Source organism: Spinacia oleracea, chromosome 3 (assembly GCF_020520425.1).
Source record: "Spinacia oleracea cultivar Varoflay chromosome 3, BTI_SOV_V1, whole genome shotgun sequence".
NCBI lineage: Eukaryota > Viridiplantae > Streptophyta > Magnoliopsida > Caryophyllales > Amaranthaceae > Spinacia > Spinacia oleracea.
In genome coordinates, this window is record NC_079489.1 from 24693894 (window position 1) to 24714433 (window position 20540).

The 20540-nt window shown below is 35.5% G+C and overlaps 1 protein-coding gene across 6 annotated transcripts in view; it reads left to right on the plus strand.

Annotated features, from left to right (window-relative positions):
- The first annotated feature begins 3059 nt into the window (after positions 1-3059).
- The window catches only part of LOC110800459 (serine carboxypeptidase-like 7), a 46023-nt gene continuing 28542 nt past the window's right edge, over positions 3060-20540 (plus strand). The window contains exons 1-10 of one of the 6 annotated variants that reach the window (XM_056839971.1): positions 3060-3353; positions 3451-3596; positions 4276-4416; positions 6151-6233; positions 6359-6481; positions 7493-7595; positions 11773-11810; positions 12317-12418; positions 14106-14201; positions 14541-14609. In XM_056839971.1, coding sequence (XP_056695949.1) covers positions 3229-3353; positions 3451-3596; positions 4276-4416; positions 6151-6233; positions 6359-6481; positions 7493-7595; positions 11773-11810; positions 12317-12418; positions 14106-14201; positions 14541-14609 — 1026 coding nt within the window. In that variant the 5' untranslated portion in view covers positions 3060-3228. The remainder of the gene's footprint in view (positions 3354-3450; positions 3597-4275; positions 4417-6150; positions 6234-6358; positions 6482-7492; positions 7596-11772; positions 11811-12316; positions 12419-14105; positions 14202-14540; positions 14610-20540) is intronic. The other 5 variants (XM_056839969.1, XM_056839970.1, XM_022005774.2 and 2 more) reach the window with 5 other exon arrangements.

Here is a 20540-nt window from a genome sequence, read left to right on the forward strand (position 1 = left end):
ATATTAACAATATCAAAAATGTATACATAAAGCCCAATAGACTATAAACAAAAGGATAAGTCTAAACATAGTGTTTCAATGCCACCATCCACCTCTCTGTTGTCCACAGCCTACTATACCAAACCACCAAGTTTAAAAGAAGGAACTCTTATAATCAAACAGAAGGGGGAGATTTAACTGATGAGAAAAATTAATACATAAAAAAATAGATTGCCAAATTCATAAGGTTGGTATCTACTACTCTATATAGTTATAATCTATCCCCCTTCAACCGATCGTACCGCGTCTACTCTCTAGATCCTATTCACCCTCAAAGATAGCTTCACGAGACGCCGCGAAGGCGTCGGAAAAGACAAGAATTTCAAGAGAGGAAAGAAGGCTACTCGACATCTCGACATGACAATCCCTCTCCATAAACTTGACTATTTCCTCCCTCCACCGACAATGACTCAACTCTAAAGGGTCAAGATAGCTTTTATGGTGTAACATTTAGGCTAGGGGTAAGGGCGTGGATAAATTTGGTATTTGGAGCTCAATCCTAAAGTGAAGCACAAAATGAACTCAACTCTGCTGATAGATGCATATATTCTAAGTTTACAAAGGAATATGGTGTCATTTTATGCCTATATGTTGATGATATGTTAATCTTCGGAACGAACATGATTGGCATAAATGAAACAAAAGCTTATTTAAGTTCTTGTTTCAAGATGAAAGACTTAAATGAGGTTAATACTATTTTAGGTATCAAAGTGAGAAAAAGTAGTAGGGGTTATTATTTGAGTCAGTCTCATTATGTTCAGAAGATGCTTAAGAAATTTGAGCATTTGACTTTCAAAGAAGCAAATACTCCGTATGATATTTCATGTAAGCTTAGTGTGATCAGTGGAAGAGCTGTAGCTCAGCTAGAGTATGCTAGTGCAATAGGTAGTTTGATGTATATTACTCATTGTACTAGACCTGATATTGCATTTGCAGTTTGCAAGCTTTCAAGGTTTACTAGCAATCCTAGTACAGAGCATTGGCAAGCAATTGGAAGAGTTTTTGGTTATTTGAAAAGAACCAAAGGTTATGCTTTGCACTATGAAAACTTTCCGGTTGTACTTGAAGGTTACACAAATGCTAGTTGGATATCTAGTGACGGGGATAATAAATTCACAAGTGGTTGGATTTTTATGCTCGGTGGTGGTGTTGTTTCTTGGGTCTCAAAGAAACAAACTTGCATTACTCATTCCACCATGGAAGCTGAATTTTTGGCTTTAGGGGCAGTAGGCAAAGAAGCGAAATGATTAAGAAATATGTTATTGGATATAAAGTTGTGGCCACAACTCATGCCGGTTATTTATTTGCACTGCAATAGTGAGGCACCATTGTCTAGAGCGTATAATAAGATTTATAATGGTAAGTCTAGACACATCAGTTTGAGACATGCATAGGTAAGACAGTTAATATTCGATAGGATTATAACTGTAATTTATGTAAGGTCTTGTAACAATTTGGCGGATTCTTTCACCAAAGGACTTCCGAGAGAAATGGTTTATGGAACAAGCCGGGAAATAGGCTTGATACCTATTTGATTAATCAACGACAATGGAAACCCAGCCTTTTATTATGATTACCCATAATTAAAAGGTTTAATACGGTAATAACAAATTGTTGATAACTGATTATGTCACACTAGCTTATCAATTATTCTAGTGTATGTTTTAGATCATGAGTGAGTTATATACTCTTAATGAAATTCTAGCTAGTGATAGAAGAATTTCACCTATGTAGACATAAGATCGAAGTGGTGCCGCTTCTAACAAAAGTTTTAAGGTCAAACTTTTGTAAATGTCTATGAGCCAGGTGGACCTCATGGCCATAATAGTGCTACCTTGTTTATGAACATGTTGAAGGACATTTGTGTGTGAAGTTTTTCCGATTCTAACCTAAGGAATTTTGGCTCAAAAAATTCCTGGACCATCGCAAGGAAAACTATAACCGAAATCCTTTCAGCTGTCATAAATTTCGTTAGTGTTTTGAAGAATTGTCACTAAGTGAAAGTTCAAATCAAAAGATACTTTCATGTATGCACATTCTGTCAAATTGAAGACTAAGTGAGGGATTGTTAGATAGTAGTCTTCAACTTATGTGTGTAGGAGTATTCTCCCACATGGCAGAGAAATGATGTTTTGGTTGTCTTTAAATATACTCATGTCCTTCATATATTGAATATGAGATGGCTTGGGTTATTGGGCCTAGTGGAGCATTGTGCTTAGTTTGCAAGTATTGGGTTGGTAATATAGCCCTATATTATTAATCAAGACATAGCATGCGCACGGTCCATTTAATGACATAATTGACGCAAATCTTTTTTTGCGGTTATTAATTAATTAACATTTCGGTATTAATTAATTAATTTTTTAAATAGGATAATACCAAGAGCAGTTATTTAGTAACTGTCATATTGGTTTTCCTATTTAATCTAATGCATTAGGTTAATGTTAATTACTCTCTCAGAATGTCAGTTTCTTCCAAATTACATGTTCATGGGAATGGTTAAATTTGTTGTATTCCATTCGTGATAGGGAATCCTGGGGGTAGATTAGCTTTGAATCTCATAAGCAATATAGTGGGGGCTAATATTATCCTAAGGACAGAGATTAACTCGTCCTAATTTAGTTTTTGTATTTTACATTTTCACAATTCAAAGTATAGTTTATAACAATTATAAATGAGGTTGATTCAGTTAAAACTTCAGATGCTAGTGCGAGGGCACGTGCTAGTGGTTACCTGTTATAACAGGTTAAGATGTTCAAGAGACCAATTTTGTAAAATACTTTTTTCTGTCCCAATTTGTTTGTCCATGTGCTATTTTAGTCTGTCCAAAAACATTATCCATTTACCAAAAATGTTCGTGAGATCACAATTTTACTCTCACATAAATTACATTTGACCTATCATTTTTGTTTTTTCTCAATTTCACTCACCCATTTTTTAATATAGCACATTTATTTTATTGTGAGTAAAACATTAAGGGATAAAGCCATAAAGGGATTAGGTTGTATGGTTGATCCATAAAGGGCGTAGGTTGTATAGTTTGATCCGACTTTAATTGTTACGGAGTACTCCGTAGTAAGGACTGAAGAAAATCAAGTGTAGCTGAGACTGTTTTTATCAATTTTCCCATTTATTTACGACTTAACTCATCCAAGTTGCAAAGCCTTGAATTAGAAACATTGTCCCGAAATGTCGACCTCAAATATTTTATCTCTCCTCTTTATTTTAACATCAATTTCTCATGCTGCTTCATCAAATGTCATCAAATCTGTACCAGGATTTCCGGGCAATCTCCCATTTTATCTTGAAACTGGGTAATCAAAATTATAATGAGCTACTTTTATTTCTTGTTTTCGTTGACATATTTGTGCATAATTTTGGGTTTAAAACTGAAAATTGATAAGTATGCAGGTATGTTAGAGTAGGAGAGAACGATGAAGTACAACTGTTTTATTACTTTATTAAATCGGAGAGAGATCCTGAAAAAGACCCACTTATGCTGTGGCTCACTGGAGGTCCTGGCTGTTCTGCTCTTTCTGGACTTGTTTTAGAGATTGGTACGTTGCTTATCTTTTTTTCCATGTGTTAATTCCAACCATTTTATACACCCAACTGGGCAATCTTTTTGTGTTTTTTTTAAGGGGACTAAATTACTAAAAGTTAATTTTAAATGCTTAAATTTGTTTTTTTCTTTAAAGATGAAAATGCTTAAAAGTTAAGAAAATTTGATAATATTAATTTAATTTTTGACAGACTTTCTTTAATTAAGCTTATATATGAAATTTTATTTAATAATTCGAACTTATACACTTATTTGCTTTTGATGGGTCACATTGATCGGTAATTGGATAAAATTGTCAAAGTTAGTCCACCTTCCTATGATTAAAGTTTTCTTTTTCTTTTTTCTGTTTTTTAATTTCACTTTCTCACTCCTGCAACAAGCCGTTAATGGCTTCTCAATTTGTCTTTCATCAACTTTCAAAACTAATCAAATCTACTCATACTAGTTAATTAATACCCAATAAAATAAAAGTGACTTACATAAATTATGGTTTTGGTAATTAACAACAATGAATTCTAATTCTAAATTCTCCTCTTTCCTCCCTCAACACCTTTGTTGATCTCCTCAAGAACCTACATTTATATTATTATTTTTACAATGCTATTCCTTTGACATTTTTGTTGTTAGTTCTCTCACCAATTTGGCTACAACCATTGCTGTCATACCATCAACAGTGTCCCGCTGTGGATTGAATTCAACAATGTCTGGCTCACGGAAGACCGATGGTCATCGGTGGTGGTTTTGGTCGTGCGTGGGTGGTTGTTGGTCGCTGACCGCACATAGAAGGAGAGAGAACGAGAAGGAAATGGAGAGATGTTCGTCTATTCAAAATCTACAGAAAAGTACCACATATTGGGATTAATTTGAGTAGATTGATTTTTGGATTTAAATGAATTGAGGAAAAAATTGAATACTTTCGGAGTGAATTAGAGATACATTAAAATGTATAAGAGATATTATACTTGAGATACATCAATGATGGAATTAGAGATACAGAGGATTAGAGGAGAGAGGAATATGACAATAGAAAAACCAACTATGAGAAGGGGAGATTGAGAGTATCTCGTAGGAGAGAGAAAAGAAATGGGGAAGATGGTTGCATTGATTATGTGGGAGCTGGCCAGCTAGGCAACATGAGGAAGGAGGGCTTCCAGTTCCTGCAGACAGTCGAAGGAAAGAGCAATGGAATAATAAAGAAAAAAAGATTTTTTAGGATAAAATAGACAGTGACACGTGTCCAGATAACCTTTACCTTCCGTGTGTTACCTGTTGGGACCATTAAAATAAAATAGGTATAAAAGTTCGGATTATTAAATAAAACCTCATACGTAGGCTTAATTAAATAAAATCGGACAAATGTTGGATTAATATTACTAAATTTTTCTAAAAGTTAACCTATATAATATAAAAGGTATTTATTTCACAGTGATAAAGTTTTCCATTTTAATAAAAGTACGTTATTTCTTCAATATCATTAATGATGTATAAAGTTAACCATTTAAAACTTTAAAATGTTTGTTATCAATTTTTTCTTCTTATATAAAAGTTAATTAAAATATGTTAAAAGTTATAGCAAATTGGGTAATAGTTATTCTGATGTTCAATAAATTTATTATACACCTCATGCGTCCAAGACCTTGTATGATAATTGATGAAATTGTCATGTTAGTACAAAATTTTGGATTTCACATGTGAAGGAGGTGTTTTGGAGTTATTTGTATTGCCCATTAGTTTAAGGTGTATTTTCTTTTTGGCTTGTAAGGGTGAGTTCTGTACATATCATAGGAATTGAACTCATAGAATCTTACGGTATCTTGTAAACCTTATTTACTCCTTTTGTCCTTTAATACTCGACCTGTTTTGATCGGACACGCTTGCCAATGCATAACTTTGACCACCAATTTTTTAACTACGTATTATAAATACTTATAAAAATATTAATATTTTGAAAATATATATTAAGATGAAGCCATGAACAATAGATTATCAGGATCCATGAACAATAGATTACAAATCAAATGCCTAATTGGGTTCTATGACTTAGTTTTGAATCAAATTATTTAATGACCGAGCTCATTTTTGCGATTCCTATACCTTCCTTACTTTGCTCGATATATCATATGATACCATTTAATAGACAAGCTTGGTCACGGTCTTGGGAGAAGACATGATTAGCTATACAGTGTATCTTATTTGCAAAAGACAAAAAAAATAAAAAATCAATGCATCTCATTTTGAGAAAAAACTCTCCTCCCTTGTTATCGTAGCTCATTGAAGTAGAATGGTTGAAGTAATAGAAAACAGAACAACTCAGTGGAAAATAAACATTATATATTAAGATGAATCCAACAATATATTATATACTAACATTTGTTTTCATATAGTAGAAATAAAATAGGATTAAAGTAAATTATGTGAATAGTGCAAAAAGTCAAAACAGGTCGAGTATTAAGGGACAGAGGGAGTAGTAAATATTTAGTTGGAGTAATTTTTGTATGAATACTAATGCCCTTAGTTATGTAATTGGTATTATTAATGTTGCTTTGCAGGTCCTCTGAATTTCAATACTTCAGCTTGCAATTGGCACTCGAAATCACCAACGTTTCAGTTAAATCCGTCTTCTTGGACAAAGGTACAAGCTTTCGTTGAAAAGTATCTGATTTGGAGGATATCAGTTCACCACTTGTAAAATGAAGCCACTATTAGAAATCAACGGATATTTGAATTCTGACGATTAATATCGTGTTTGATCTTCAGGTGGCTAGCATAATATTTCTGGATTCACCTGTGGGCACAGGATTCTCTTATGCAACAAATCCAGAAGGTTACTACACTGATGATATTACATCATCAAGACATATTTATCAATTCTTGAGGAAGGTATGGAACGTATCTTTGATGAACTGAGGAGCTATTACTTACTTGGGTTATTTGCAGAAAAAGCATTCCAATAAATCTCTTTTCCTTACCCTGCCATAGTAAATTTCACTTTCTTCATTTTCTCGATATATATAGATTTCCTTTCTATTTGCAAGAGAAAACTTAATTTTACGGAAATAGGAAACATTCTGGAGTATAAAGATGGATTCATTAGTTACTAATGAATTATTGGACACAATAACAGAAATTGCATGAATAGATAAACTACCAACAAAAACACATTGTACGTCTCAACATTGCACCAAACCATCCCGTAAACACCTCAATATATATTCTTGTATTTTCCTAATCCACCTCTATATTGAACCATCTTATTCAATTTCAGTTGGTTAACATAATTATGCAGTTGGGGAATCATTTTTTCAATGAATTAAGACTGAATTTTTTTTTTTTTTGGTTCCACTACGAGGAGTTCCCACAGCCTTTGGCGAGTGGATTAATCTCCCGCGTGAGTTTGAATTAGTACCTCAATGGACAACATCCCTCCCGGTTGAGATTTTTTCCATTCCCAAGGCTCGAACCCGAGACCTTGGTTAACGAGCAAGACGCCCTTAACCACACATGCCAATACGACACTTACTCTTATATTATCTCTATAAGTTACTTCACAATTTTGGTTCCTTCCATATGCATGAATTAATCCTAGCAATTCATCTTCATTTTCCATTCTTTTACATGTGAATTATTGTTAATTCATGATTATGTTACTTCATATTTTTGTATTTTTTAGTTTGGTTGATAAAATATACTGTACGTATTTTTAACTAAAGCTCCTTTTTTCCCTCAAAAAAAAAAAAAACTAAAGCTCCTTTCATCTCATTTTGATTCTTCATTCTAACAATAGATAAGATCTACGTAAATCTTTGCATAGGGGTTTTGAGATTGGAACAAAATTTAATGCGTGGTTATATCCTATCTTTTTTTTCCTCATTTTGTTTTTCTTGCATATAGTGGCTTATGGACCATGATGGATTCAAGGATCATCCTCTTTTCATTTCCGGGGATTCCTATTGTGGCAAGATTGTTCCTATTGTTGTCCAAGAGATTTCCAATGGTAACTTACATGATTTTCATTAAATTTGGCATTATTTTCATTTACTGTTTATTGTTATCGGGATAAGGCTCGACTATCTGGAGAAAAGGACATCCTCTTAGTATAGGCAAAGGTGGGAAACCATCTTCAACAGTAGTGTTGCGATTAAACCGAAAATTAGAACAAACTTATCTGATTCGATGAACTGAATGAATAACAATTGTTGCGTCGTGGACACCCACTGTCCTAAAAGACGATTCCGCGCTACCTCCCGGTGCAGTAGAACAGAATGCGGTCGCCCTCCAGGATTAGCGCAACTCCGAGTTTGTGTGCACTCACAAAACCGGGTGGAGTTAGAACATATGCCCAAAACCGAGAGCAATTTTGTGAGAGAAAAGAATGTGTTTTCGATTTTGTGGAGATAGTGTTTGAATGATTTTCTGTATTTTGAGGAATCCGAAATTCTGATTTAAGTAATCAGAATGAAAGCAACCCAACAGATAGAAACTGTTGAATTAAAGAAGATTGCAACAGTAAAAAACGGTCAGAAATAATCAATGTTGTAACTGACACAATTAATGGTAATTAATCCAACGGTTACGTAATCCATACAGATTCCACAATGTTTTAACCAAAACGGTCCAGTTACCAAAAAGAATAGGGTTGACCCACAAAACCCACCCCACGCCCGCGAACCGCATTCCCAAGTACCAAGTACCAAGGCCCAAGGCCCAAGGCCCACGGCCCGCGAACCCAAAACCCACCCTACGCCCGCAAACCGCATTCCCAAGTACCAAGACTCATGGCCCAAGGCCCAAGGCCCGAGCCCGGCCCGACACGGCGCGCGCGCGCGTGTGTGATGTGTCCACCCATACCACTCTCACACTTTCTTAAACAAGAGTTACACCCATTCCCCAATTAATAAACAAGGAGAATATGAAGAGTTTTTTTCATGTGGGACTCTCTTATTTTCACTCTTTTTTTCCTTTGTGTTTCCCAATGAGAATTTCCAACAAGTAGTGCCACACGAAGGTGCTGTAATTTATAAACAATATAATACATGCGAAAAAACCATAATTCATGCGGAAAAACCATAAAGCCAGGAATCCAAATTAATTACCACATAGTCAATTAGCATAATTTAGTATACATACTATGTGATGCGTGATTCCCTAGCTGCTCCCGAACCGAACAAGAACAAGTACATGACTCTAAGTGTCATCCCTCCGTAGATAGTCCACATCACGTCCGGATCCGCCTTAGATTCAACCGACTAGAATATTTTCTAAGGTTTTATGTGCATTTGGGAAACTCACAATACTTGTGATAGGAAATTGTAATTATGATGTATAAATTGTGATCATGAACCACATATTTATAGCGTGGAAACAGGGACTTAGAATTCTACTAGGAATTAATGAACTAATCCTATTAGGACTCTAGTTAATTAGTAGCATTAGAATTCTAGGATTAATTAAACACTAAGTGTTTCAGATTTATCCCAAATGTCTAATCTTAGTAGAAGTAGGGAAACTGATTTCTTAAACCCAAGTTACTTGGCGCCTAAGTAATCGCACAAGGGCTTTGGCGCACAATCCCGCTCGCCGCCCACGTAGCTTTGCAGGCCACGGCTGGCGCGCGCTGCTGCTCGGCCCAATGCCTTGCTTTGCTTGCCTCGGCCCATCGCATAAAGGCCAGCTGCCATTGCTGGGCGCTTGTCCTTGTGCCTTTGCTTGTCGAGCGATGGGCCAGCTTGCTTGTCGGCTTGTCGCTCGTCGCGCGCGCTTACCTTTTTTTTTCGATTCAGGAATTTATTTCCGATTCGAACAATATTTACGTTTCCGATAATATTTCCGATTCCGACAATATTTTTCCTATTCCGGCAATATTTTTGATTCCGGTAATATTTCCGTTTCCGGGAACATTTCTGTTTCCGGCAATATGTCTATTTCCGATAATATTTTCCGATTCGAACCATATTTCCGTTTTCGGAAATATCTTCGACATGGATAATATTTATATTTCCGTCATGAACCATATTTTCGTTTCAGGCAATATCTTCATTTCTGGTAATACCCTTTATTTGCCTTGTGATGATTTTAGCTCCCACTGGAACCAAGATCCATCATTGCCGAATGACCATAAATAGAGTACTTAATGAATACTATATTCACTTAAATACTTGATCCGTTTACGTACTATTTGTGTGACCCTACGAGTTCAGTCAAGAATAAGTTGTGGATTAATTCCACTCAAACTAAAGCGGCCTCTAGCCAGACATTAAGATAATTTGATCTCATTGAATTATTAAACTGAATTAACTTGTTAATAAATACTGAACCGCATTTATTAGACTTAGCATTAGATGCATTAAATGCAAACTTGGACCAAGGGCATTATTTCCTTCAGGTGCAGCCATAGGTGGTTTGGCACCTTCGCTTATTCTTGCCTTCATGGCACACATGCACCTGTGGCATGTTGGCATGGTCCATTGGGGCTAGGTTGAGGGGGATTTAGTAACAACTATTTTGTATTTGTGTATTTTCCCTCTACATTTAGAAATTATCCTTTTCCAAAAATATTTTTATCTCATCTTGTCTTCGCTTGGGTGAACTAAACGTGTTAGGATCATCTCCATTTATTTCCTATATTAAGATGATTACACCTAAGGTAGTATAAAAAACAATACCTAAAAAACCCCATATTTTCCCATTCATGCATTCACAACCATTGATTTAGGAGATTGACCATCCAGTTCTTTTAGAAAATGGAGAGGACCCCTCTCGAATCAAAGAATGCCTTATAGTTTAGACAAAAAGGGAAATCCACCGTTAAAGGTGCATATTAAATGATAGTTAAAATAAATACTTATAAATCATGGAGATCACCACTTTGCCTAAATAAATGTGCTATCTGAAGACCATGCTTAAGAATAAATCATCTGGTTAGAAGATGAAATGCCTCCAACGGTTTACCCTTGATTCACTCAATGACCCAACCATCTGCCTTGCAGTTCTACAGCGACATGCCTATTAGCTCGTTAGTGGCCTTAGTGCATAGAAGCGATACTAGAAAAAAAAATCTTTTTTCTTTATTGACTTGCATATATAAACTTTGTTTCTTTTTAGTTGTAACAATTTTCTTTTCAAGGTCAAGGTCCACAACACAAGTATTAGTATTAGTATTTGGGATTTGGGAATTTTTATATTTTTTTGAAAATTTTTAACGTATCTTTCATGATATCGATATTTTATTTTTTTTATTTTTTATGATTTATATTACGTGATTGAAGATGTGAACGGTCAAAGTTGTGTGTGGGAAATCATGTAAAAGCAAATGTTGCAGCTAAACAACAGAGGATATATATCTGTAATTTGTCACTTTGAATAAAAGGAAATCTGGGATCAAACCAAAATGGGGTATTGGTTTTTGAATTTCTTTGACGATCAGGCTTGAAATGCAACAGAAATGAATGGCAAACAAAAAATATGTTTAGATATTTGAACCCAAGAAGAAAGTAGAAAAATTCATTGTGCACTCACCTTAGTTTTTGAAGGTTAACATGAGCATAAATTTCGAGTTTGTTTGTCAACAGCTTGACGTTTGAGGAATCCTAAAGACTTTCTATTACTATTTTGATAAAAGGACGATGCATCAATTATACTCCATAGGTTATTATACTAAAATCCTGCTGGCTGTGAATTAAAGATCATTGGCATCAAATATCTTACATCTTTCTATTGTCTTAACCATTTACAGTCAGTAGTTGTCTGAACTCTAGATGTGATGGGTGTGTTTTCGTGTCTTTGTATATCTTGTTTATCCACTGTCAAAAATAAATAAATTAATGCCAATAATAATGAAATGGGATTAGAGTCATGAAATCAATGGGAATTGAGAATACAGTGTGTTGATTTTTACATTTCCAAGTTCTTTTTTTGTCACCAAGTTTTTGTGTTGTATGTTTATATCTTTGCTATATAAATTTGTGCAATCTCATGTTTCAATAGCTAGAACCAAGAAGTACGAGGTAAATCTATGGCGTTTTAGTTCAAGTTAAAGTAATTTTGAGGTTCCCTCCTTACCCATTTATTTTCTCTCTGTCAGTGTGTGAGCCTCTATGTCTCAGCAGTTAACTTATTATGATTAATTTTCTGACATCTATCCTTTAACTTACAGTGAACTTTATGATGTGTAGGCAATAGAGCTGGATTTGAACCTGCTATGAATCTTCAGGTGCAATGTGAATTAGTATCAAGATATGTGTTTACTTATATTTCTTTCATAAGTTCTATTTAAGTGTAACCTATATAAATGTTTAATAATATACTCGTTTAATTGAACAGTAAGAATGAAAGAATCTGAAATAAGTCATGAAACTTGAGACTTTGAAACATACATTAGACCAAGACTAAACCACAACTAATACACCTAATATAAATGCTTAATAATATATTAGGTACACTCGAAATATTGAACTTAATTTAACCTACTTGGAACCTACAAACACTAAAACTTAATAAGTTACCCTAAATAAAAGCCAATGAGAAATCTTAATTTAGGGAATACGAAGGTAAGTATTTGATATTTTCAATTTGGTGTTCTATGATTGTACATTAGTCTTATCTAACTTCTTAGTAGTTTAATGGACACCCTTTTAGTGTATTAAGTTGATGTGGTACCCTTTAACTTTTGATATTATATGTTGTGACATGACTTGTTAATTTGTTATCCTGTTGCAGGGATATGTTCTTGGAAACCCATATACAAGGAAGGAAGATGATAATAAATCAAAATTTTACTATGCTCACCGTGTCTCTCTCTTATCTGATGATCTTTATGAGGTAACGACCTAACTTGAATCATTGTGGATATATTTGTATGTTTTAGATTTTTATGACGAAAATACTTTATCTTGTTGTTGTTTCTATTTGTGGATACTAGGGTGAGTTTCTCAAGTCAGAATATGTCAATTCGCATTTGTAGTGTAATATTCACATTTGTAGTTACTCAAGAAGTAGTTTGAAATTCTGGATACCATTAGGGATTAATATGTCATGCAACGGGTATAGAGGAAGGGCACAACAGGAAGTGTCATAATTACTGAGTTAGAAGTAGTTTTAGCAACAAGAAGAAAGGAGTGAGTTAGTCTATAAATAGAGGATTTTAGGGAACAATAAGGCACGATGAACATTGATGATATTTTGTTAGCCTTTTCTTACTGAAAGCGTCTAGCCACTTAAGCTGGGATTACATATTCTGTTTGATGATTTAATCACATCAAATGCAATCGACTATGAATCTTACCCTAATCTCTTCTGTTATTTCTCTTTTTTCTGTTAATGCATTCTATAAATAATACTTTAATGTGAAGTCATTGTGATACCCTTGTTTTCCTTTATAATTGAAACATTAACCTTTTCGTTTTTAAAAAAAGGTTTTGACTACCGCCTCTGTCAAGAAATAACAGTAACTGTTATGAATAGGTGAATTAAATCCTTAATGGAGGATTAATATAGTTGGGTTTACTAATTATGCAAAGAAGAATCGAAGGAAGAAAAGAAGTGAAGCAATTTGCTTCTTTTGAACTGCGCACAGCCTGATGGCGTGCGCACGCACGGATTTCACAGTAGCTACTGGAAGGTTTTAGGCATTTTGTGCGCACCACAAAAATGGCTGCACGCGCGCACTGAAGGGTTGTGCGCGCACACAAGAAGGGTTGTGCGCGCGCACAGATTTCAACAGAGCTACTACAAGTTTTTGGGCATTTTGTGCGCACACACAAAAATGGCTTGTGCGTGCACACAGAAGTTTGGTGCGTGCGCACAACAGGGTCGTGCGCGCGCACAGATTGAGTTGGCGCGCGCACAACTGAGCGGGATATCTTCTCGCCTTTTGTTTTGGGCTACGTGGGCTTTTCTACTCCATTGATCTAATTTTTTCTTTGGTACTATATATACCAACTAAACCTAGTTCTGATTTGAGTGGTGAGTTTATAGTGAGAGAAACACATAAACACAAGAGAGTTAGAGAGAGAAAGTAGATCTAAACTCATTCTCACACCATTTCTACTTGTAATACCTCCTCATAGTTTGAAGTGATTAATACAAGCATTAATCCCCCTCCCCAAAAGTGGATGTAGCTCTTTTATGAGTGAACCACTATAAATTTGGTGTTCTTTATTTGAGTATTTATTATTCTTCATTTATTGTCCAACTAGAAAACCACTAATCAAAATCATTCGATCTTTATTGAATTAATACGACATTAATTCATAACAGTAACATATTCTGTTTTTTTGGATGACTGGGGAAATAATGTCACATCTGACATCTCCTAATACAGTACGGGTAGAACTTGCATGTGTCTTATGTAATTGGTTTTGCTCCACCAGGGAATATGTTATTTTAAATATATGGTATTATATATAATTATTAATTCCAGACCGAGGGAGTTTTTCTTTATGCTGAGGTTTTAACATGCTTTTCATTATTGTGGCTTATAACTTACTGTTTAGTTTTCTTAACACAGTCGGCAACCAGAATAAATTGCAACGGAACTTATGTGGATGTGGACGTGGACAAGGATAATGTTAAGTGCACACGTATTCTTCAAGCCATATCATATGTGAGTTTTGAATATGTGTTCATTTGTGAAAAATAGCATACACATTCAAGAAAGAAAAGAAATAAGTTAATTCAGTAAAAAGAATGCCGACCTAATACTATTCTCTTTATTCGTTTATTATGATCTGAAATTTACTGCCTCTAATCTAATGGCTTATAGTTCGAAACTCAAGACGTTTTTAACCATACATCATATAAAACATGTGTTATCCAGTCCTGGAAATTACAATTTATCTAGATCCCAATCGTTAGTTTTACATTGTATTGATATCAGCTAATAGTTCTTCACAAGAAAACTTGATATTCATCATACACTAATACGTTTGAGATTCTTATGCAGAATCTGGACCCCTTGTTTGATGCTCATGTCTTAAAACCTAAATGCATATCACATCAAACATGGTGCCAGGTATATTTTTCTTGTTCTTCTGACATGATTGCATGATTGTTGTTTCTTCTTGTTAGAAAGTAAGTGTGAGTAATTGTATCCCACATCGAAAAATAAAGTAAAGAGCTTTTAGTTGCTTCTATCCCTATAAACCCCATCCCCAGAATTTTACGAGCCACACCCAAATCTTTCATCTCAAACTCATCACTAAGGAGATCCTTTAACTTCTGAACATCAGACTTGTTCTCTGCAGCTAACAACATATCATCTACATACAGGACCAGATAAATCAATGAACCATTTGCTGCCTTGCTATAGTAAACACAACAATCATATGGACTCCTGGGTAGCCAATCTTTATCATATAGTTGTCGAATCTCTTCTACCACTTCCTCGAAGACTGTTTTAATCCATACAAGGACTTCTTCAACTTGCAAACATAATCTTCCTTACCAGGAACCTGAAAACCATCTGGTTGAGTCATGTATATCTCCTCTTTCAGTTCTCCATGCAGAAAAGTTGTCTTCGCATCTATTTGTTCAAGCTCCTTATCTTGATGTGAAACTATTGCTAGTAGCACCCTGATGGAAGTGTGTCTGACCACTGGTGAAAAAACCTCATTGTAGTCTACTGTGAGTGAACCCTCTACCTACTACTCGATCTTTATACTTGATACCGTCAACATATGTTTCTTCTTCCTTCTTCTTGTAGACCCATTTATAAGTGACGATCATTTTGTCTCGAGGTCTCTTGGTTAATTCCCAAGTCTGATTCCCAAGACTTTATCTCATCTCCCATTGCAGCAAGCCATTGGGTAGACTTAGTACATGTAACTGCTTCTTTGTAGGTGGATGGCTCATCAGAGTCAGGATCCACCTCTTCATCAACTTGTAGTGCATAGGCCACCATATCTTCAAAACCATATCTCTTGGGAGGCATCCCATAATTAGCTATCTTTGATAGATCAAAAGCCAAACTGTGCTGATTCGCTACTAGTAATGAAGAACCCGATGGTTCTGATTCTGACTGTGGTTGTTGACCTTCATGTTGTTGTTCACTCTCATCTGGAGTGATTTGCTGCTCCACCCGTTTCTCAACACCGCCACTTTCTGACACTTCACAGTAGGGTTAAACATAGAATTTTCATCAAAGACTACATTTCTACTTAGTATAACCCTCTTTTCAGATAGGGACCAGATTCTATACCCTTTAACCCCATCCCCATAACCTACAAATACTCCCTTTTTAGCTCGTGGCACTAATTTACCCTCATTGACATGATAATAAACAGTACAACCAAAGGCTCTTAAACTAGAGTAATCAGCAGGCTTACCAGACCACACCTCAATAGGAGTGACTTACACTTAAGGGGCAGATTTGTTAGAAAGTAAGTGTGAGTAATTGTGTCCAACATCGAAAAATAAGGTAAAGAGCTTCTAGTGTATAACCTTAGTGGGCTAATCCTCCTATTGCCAATTGGTTTTTGGATGGAACCTCACTTGGGCTATGTTAGTGAGCTTCTGTTTCCTCCTTGATTCCCCCGTATGTTATAACACTTCTCTTTTAGTACCCCTCTCCCCACACACCCTCAACCCCATCACCCCAATGATAATATATATGGTCCCCTAATATGATGTTAGGGGAGCTATTGAAGCTCACCTCTAATGGTAGCAAAGAAAGAATATTAAATAAGAGAATTCAGAAAGAGCGAGAAGAGGATTGTATTAATCTGTTTGAATGAATAATACAAATTACATTGCAGGGCTTAATATATTGTTAGGTTATGATACATATGACATTACATAGATCATGCGGAAACAACCATTAACCCAGGACAACATATTATTTACACATAATCATATAGCATAATTTAGATGCATACTCTTTGTTGCGTGCCCTCCCTAGCTGCGCCCGAACCGAACAAGAACAAGTCTTTTAGGACTCCAAGTGTCGTCCCTCCGTAGATAGTCCACAGCACGTCCGGATCCGCCTTAAGATTGACCAACTAGAATCGCCCTTAAGGTACTAGAAAATTTCGGCACTTTTGGAGCAAGATGTGTGTTTGAATTTTCTCTCAAAAAACTCACTTTTGAATACTTTGAAACTTGTGTATAAATTATGACCCCTAGGCCTTTATTTATAGAGTTATGGAAAAGGAATCGTAATCCTAGTAGGATACGAATTAATTGAATTTAGAATCCTACATGAATTCTATTTAATTAATTTATCCAATTAGGAATAGGAATTTAATCATACACTAACTCTTGTAGATTTAGGAATCACGCATGAGCACAAACTCACACACACACGGCAGCCACAAGGGCTGCCCATGCGCATGCGAGCAGCAGCCCATGCAGCGCGGCCCACGCATCCGTGGCCTTGGCGCGCGCTGGGCTTGTGGCGTGCGTGCTTGCTGGGCGATGGCCCGGCTTCGTGCTGGGCCTTCGTCCGGCAGGCCTCGTCCGATGCTAATTCGTACGATACGCTTCCGATTAAATTTCCATTTCCGGAATCTATTTCCGATACGAACAATATTTAATATTTCCGATTCCGGAATTAATTTCCGTTTCGAACAAATATTTAATATTTCCGTTTCCGGAATTATTTTCCGATTCCGGTAATATTTCCGATTCTGACAATATTTCCGTTTCCGGCAATATTTCCGATTCTGGTAATATTTCCATTTCCAATAATATTTTCCGATACGTACCATGTTTCCGTTTCCGGCAACATCTACGACTTGGATAATATTCATATTTCCGATACGATCCATATTTCCGTTTCCGGCAATATCATCGTTTCCGGAGTATTCATTTCTTGCCTGTGACGATCTTAGCTCCCACTGAAACCAAGATCCGTCGGTTCCGAATATTCATAGATGGAGTATTTAATGCCATTAAATACTTGATCCGTTTACGTACTATTTGTGTGACCCTACGGGTTCAGTCAAGAGTAAGCTGTGGATTAATATCATTAATTCCACTTGAACTGAAGCGGCCTCTAGCTAGGCATTCAGCTCACTTGATCTCACTGAATTATTAACTTGTTAATTAATACTGAACCGCATTTATTAGACTTAACATAGAATGCATACTTGGACCAAGGGCATTATTTCCTTCAGTCTCCCACTTGTCCTTAGGGACAAGTGTGCATTTCCTAATTCCTTTGTCGCTCGATACTTGCTCTTGAACATAAGGTAAGAGTTGTCATCCTTATTATGTCCAGAGGTGTTCCTCGGTTTCAGAGTTCAACTGATCAAATAAACAGATAATCATAGCCTATGATTCATCCGAGCACGGCCATGCATTTCACAGTTTCTAGCTCTCCGAGTGGCCTTGTACAACTTTTAAGAATCTCATCCCGATTTATGGGAGGACAATCCCAATCTTGCGATCTTGAGATTAGACTTCGTTTGATAGGTGATTACCTGAGCGTTGCCTTTATAGCCTCCTTTTACGGTGCGACGGTTGGTCAACGTCAAAGCAACCAGTTCTCAAACAAGTAATCTCAAATCACTCAGGTATTGAGGATTTAGTGTCTAATAATTTAATGAAATTTACTTATGACAGATTTTCATCTCTTACAGTAAAGTTTCATAGGTCTTGTCCGATACTAGTCTTCCCAAAGTAAGTATCTATGCAAATGATTATGACATTGCCATGTCCACATAGTTCAAGAAACAGAACTACTAGTCATCTTGCATTCTAGTCGTCTAACGTTTTCTATGCGTCCAATTTTATAGAAAACTCCGACTAGGGACCATTTTCAACCTTTGACATTCAAGTTCACTTGATAGACATTTCTTAGTCACAGGACTGGTCCTGACAGTCTATCTTGAATATATTGTCAAATTGAAAGGACTCATCATTTAATACTAAACCAAGATTAAATGGAATATGAAAATACATTTCATATATGATAAATGTTCAACCCCAATGTTTTATAACCATGGGCCTCAAACCCATCTTCTAAAACAATTCATGGAATTCAAAGCTATGCTTGATTTCCAGTGCTACAATGTGAGTGTTGCTTCTCACTTGTTGCATAGGTTTAGTTATCATGCTTTGCCAATCTTAATATCCTTTTCATCGAATGTTCTTCGAGATATGATGATAAGATCTTTTCGAGTTTGTTTATTATGTGATCTAGTCTTTCTTACTTCGATGGTGGTTTTACTCATTTTGCAATGAAGAACCATCAAGTTAGCAGACCCTTTTCTTGCTTCAAGAGTGGTTCTACGCATTTTTCAATGAAGAACCATCAAGCCAGCAGATAGGTGATCTACCCAAGTTCAGTGAAGAACTTTAAACAACCCTGTCTTATTGCTTTTTAGGCAATAATTACTTTTACTTCAACTGTATAGGCTGCTAGTGATGCTTTGTTTGGATTTACCTATCCAAGCAGTTCATAGATATGTGGAAGACTCTCCAACTATATCTTAGAACATAGAAATTAATATTTTAATTTCCCACGCAACAACTCATGGTCTCCAATCCATGTTGCCATTTCAAAACACGATGCTCTATAGCTCGTCCTTATCAATGGTTAACTCCAAAGGGTCTTGCTTGATCCTTTGCCAGTGTTTATGCGTGTAGCATCAATATTTAGCGTATCTTTATTTCCTTGAATCAAGAACTATTCCTATGTACCTTTTCAAGTACCATAAGTATTCTTGATCTCAATCTAGTTGATCTTCACTTAGATCAATAGAGATTGGTATATGTTCGTCATGCCTAAAGTCATACGATACGTTTTTGGCGATCCTCATATTATATCATACATGATAAATTCTTTTGCAGAATAATTCCCAATTGAATTCTATTCATGTAACTTTAGCTCATTCAATTTTAGTAGATACTGAATCCAGCTAAATTCTTTGACATATAATATAGGTTAAGAATCTCATTTAGACTCTTTGATGTTTAACTTAGTAAATGCTTATACATAGTTCAAACATTCTTTACTTAGATTTATTCATATGGGTCGAATATCTCCAATGGAGTCTTTCGTGTTTGATTTAGTAAATGCCATTACTTAATCTAAAACAATATTATAAGATCTTTGTAAATAGATCTTAATACCCAATATGTACTAAGTTTCGCCATGGTCCATCATTGATGAATAATTTCAAATCTAAGTCATTAGCATTTGAATGTTATTTCACAATAGAGAGATATGTGTGTGATACACATAGGACCAAATAAGTTTTTATGTACTCCCACTAAACTTCTTATACATCTATAAGAATCATGTATATTTTATGAAACTAAAATGCTTATTAGCTTCACTTAAAATACAGTTCCAATTCCCAATTGCTTGCTTAAATCTGTACTTAGATTTTATAAGCTAGCTTTCCTTTTCAAGCATTTATTTGGATCCACAAATCCTATGACATGCCATGTACATAGTTTATTCCAACATTTGATTGAGGAATACTTTTGTCATCCAATTGCCATATTTACCAATATGCAATCATTGCTTGAATTATAGACTTGAAGCATTACGATTTTGCATGAGGTTTCAACACAATCCACATCGTGAATTTGCTTGTAACTTTTAGCAACTAATCTAGCTTTGTGTGTGAACACAATTCATGTTTGATGGTTTTTATCCTTAAAACAAACTTGCAACCAATAGGTGTGAAACTATTCTTGCAAATCAACAAAATTTCAATTTTGTCATCAAAACATTGAGTATGTTTTATGGCCTCTAACCATTTAAAACATTTGAGTCTATATATGGCCTCTAACCTTTTTAGGGAATCTGGGTTTCGTCATAGCTTTCTTACAAGTCACAAACTCATTAATCTACATGATAATAGTTTGACTGCAAGTTGTAGGTTTCTTCACTATCTAATGGAAGAATCGCATAGCTTCAATGACCTGAACTCCATGTTTCTTCACTATCTAATAGAAGAATCTCATAGTTCCAGTGACTTGAACTCTATGCCTA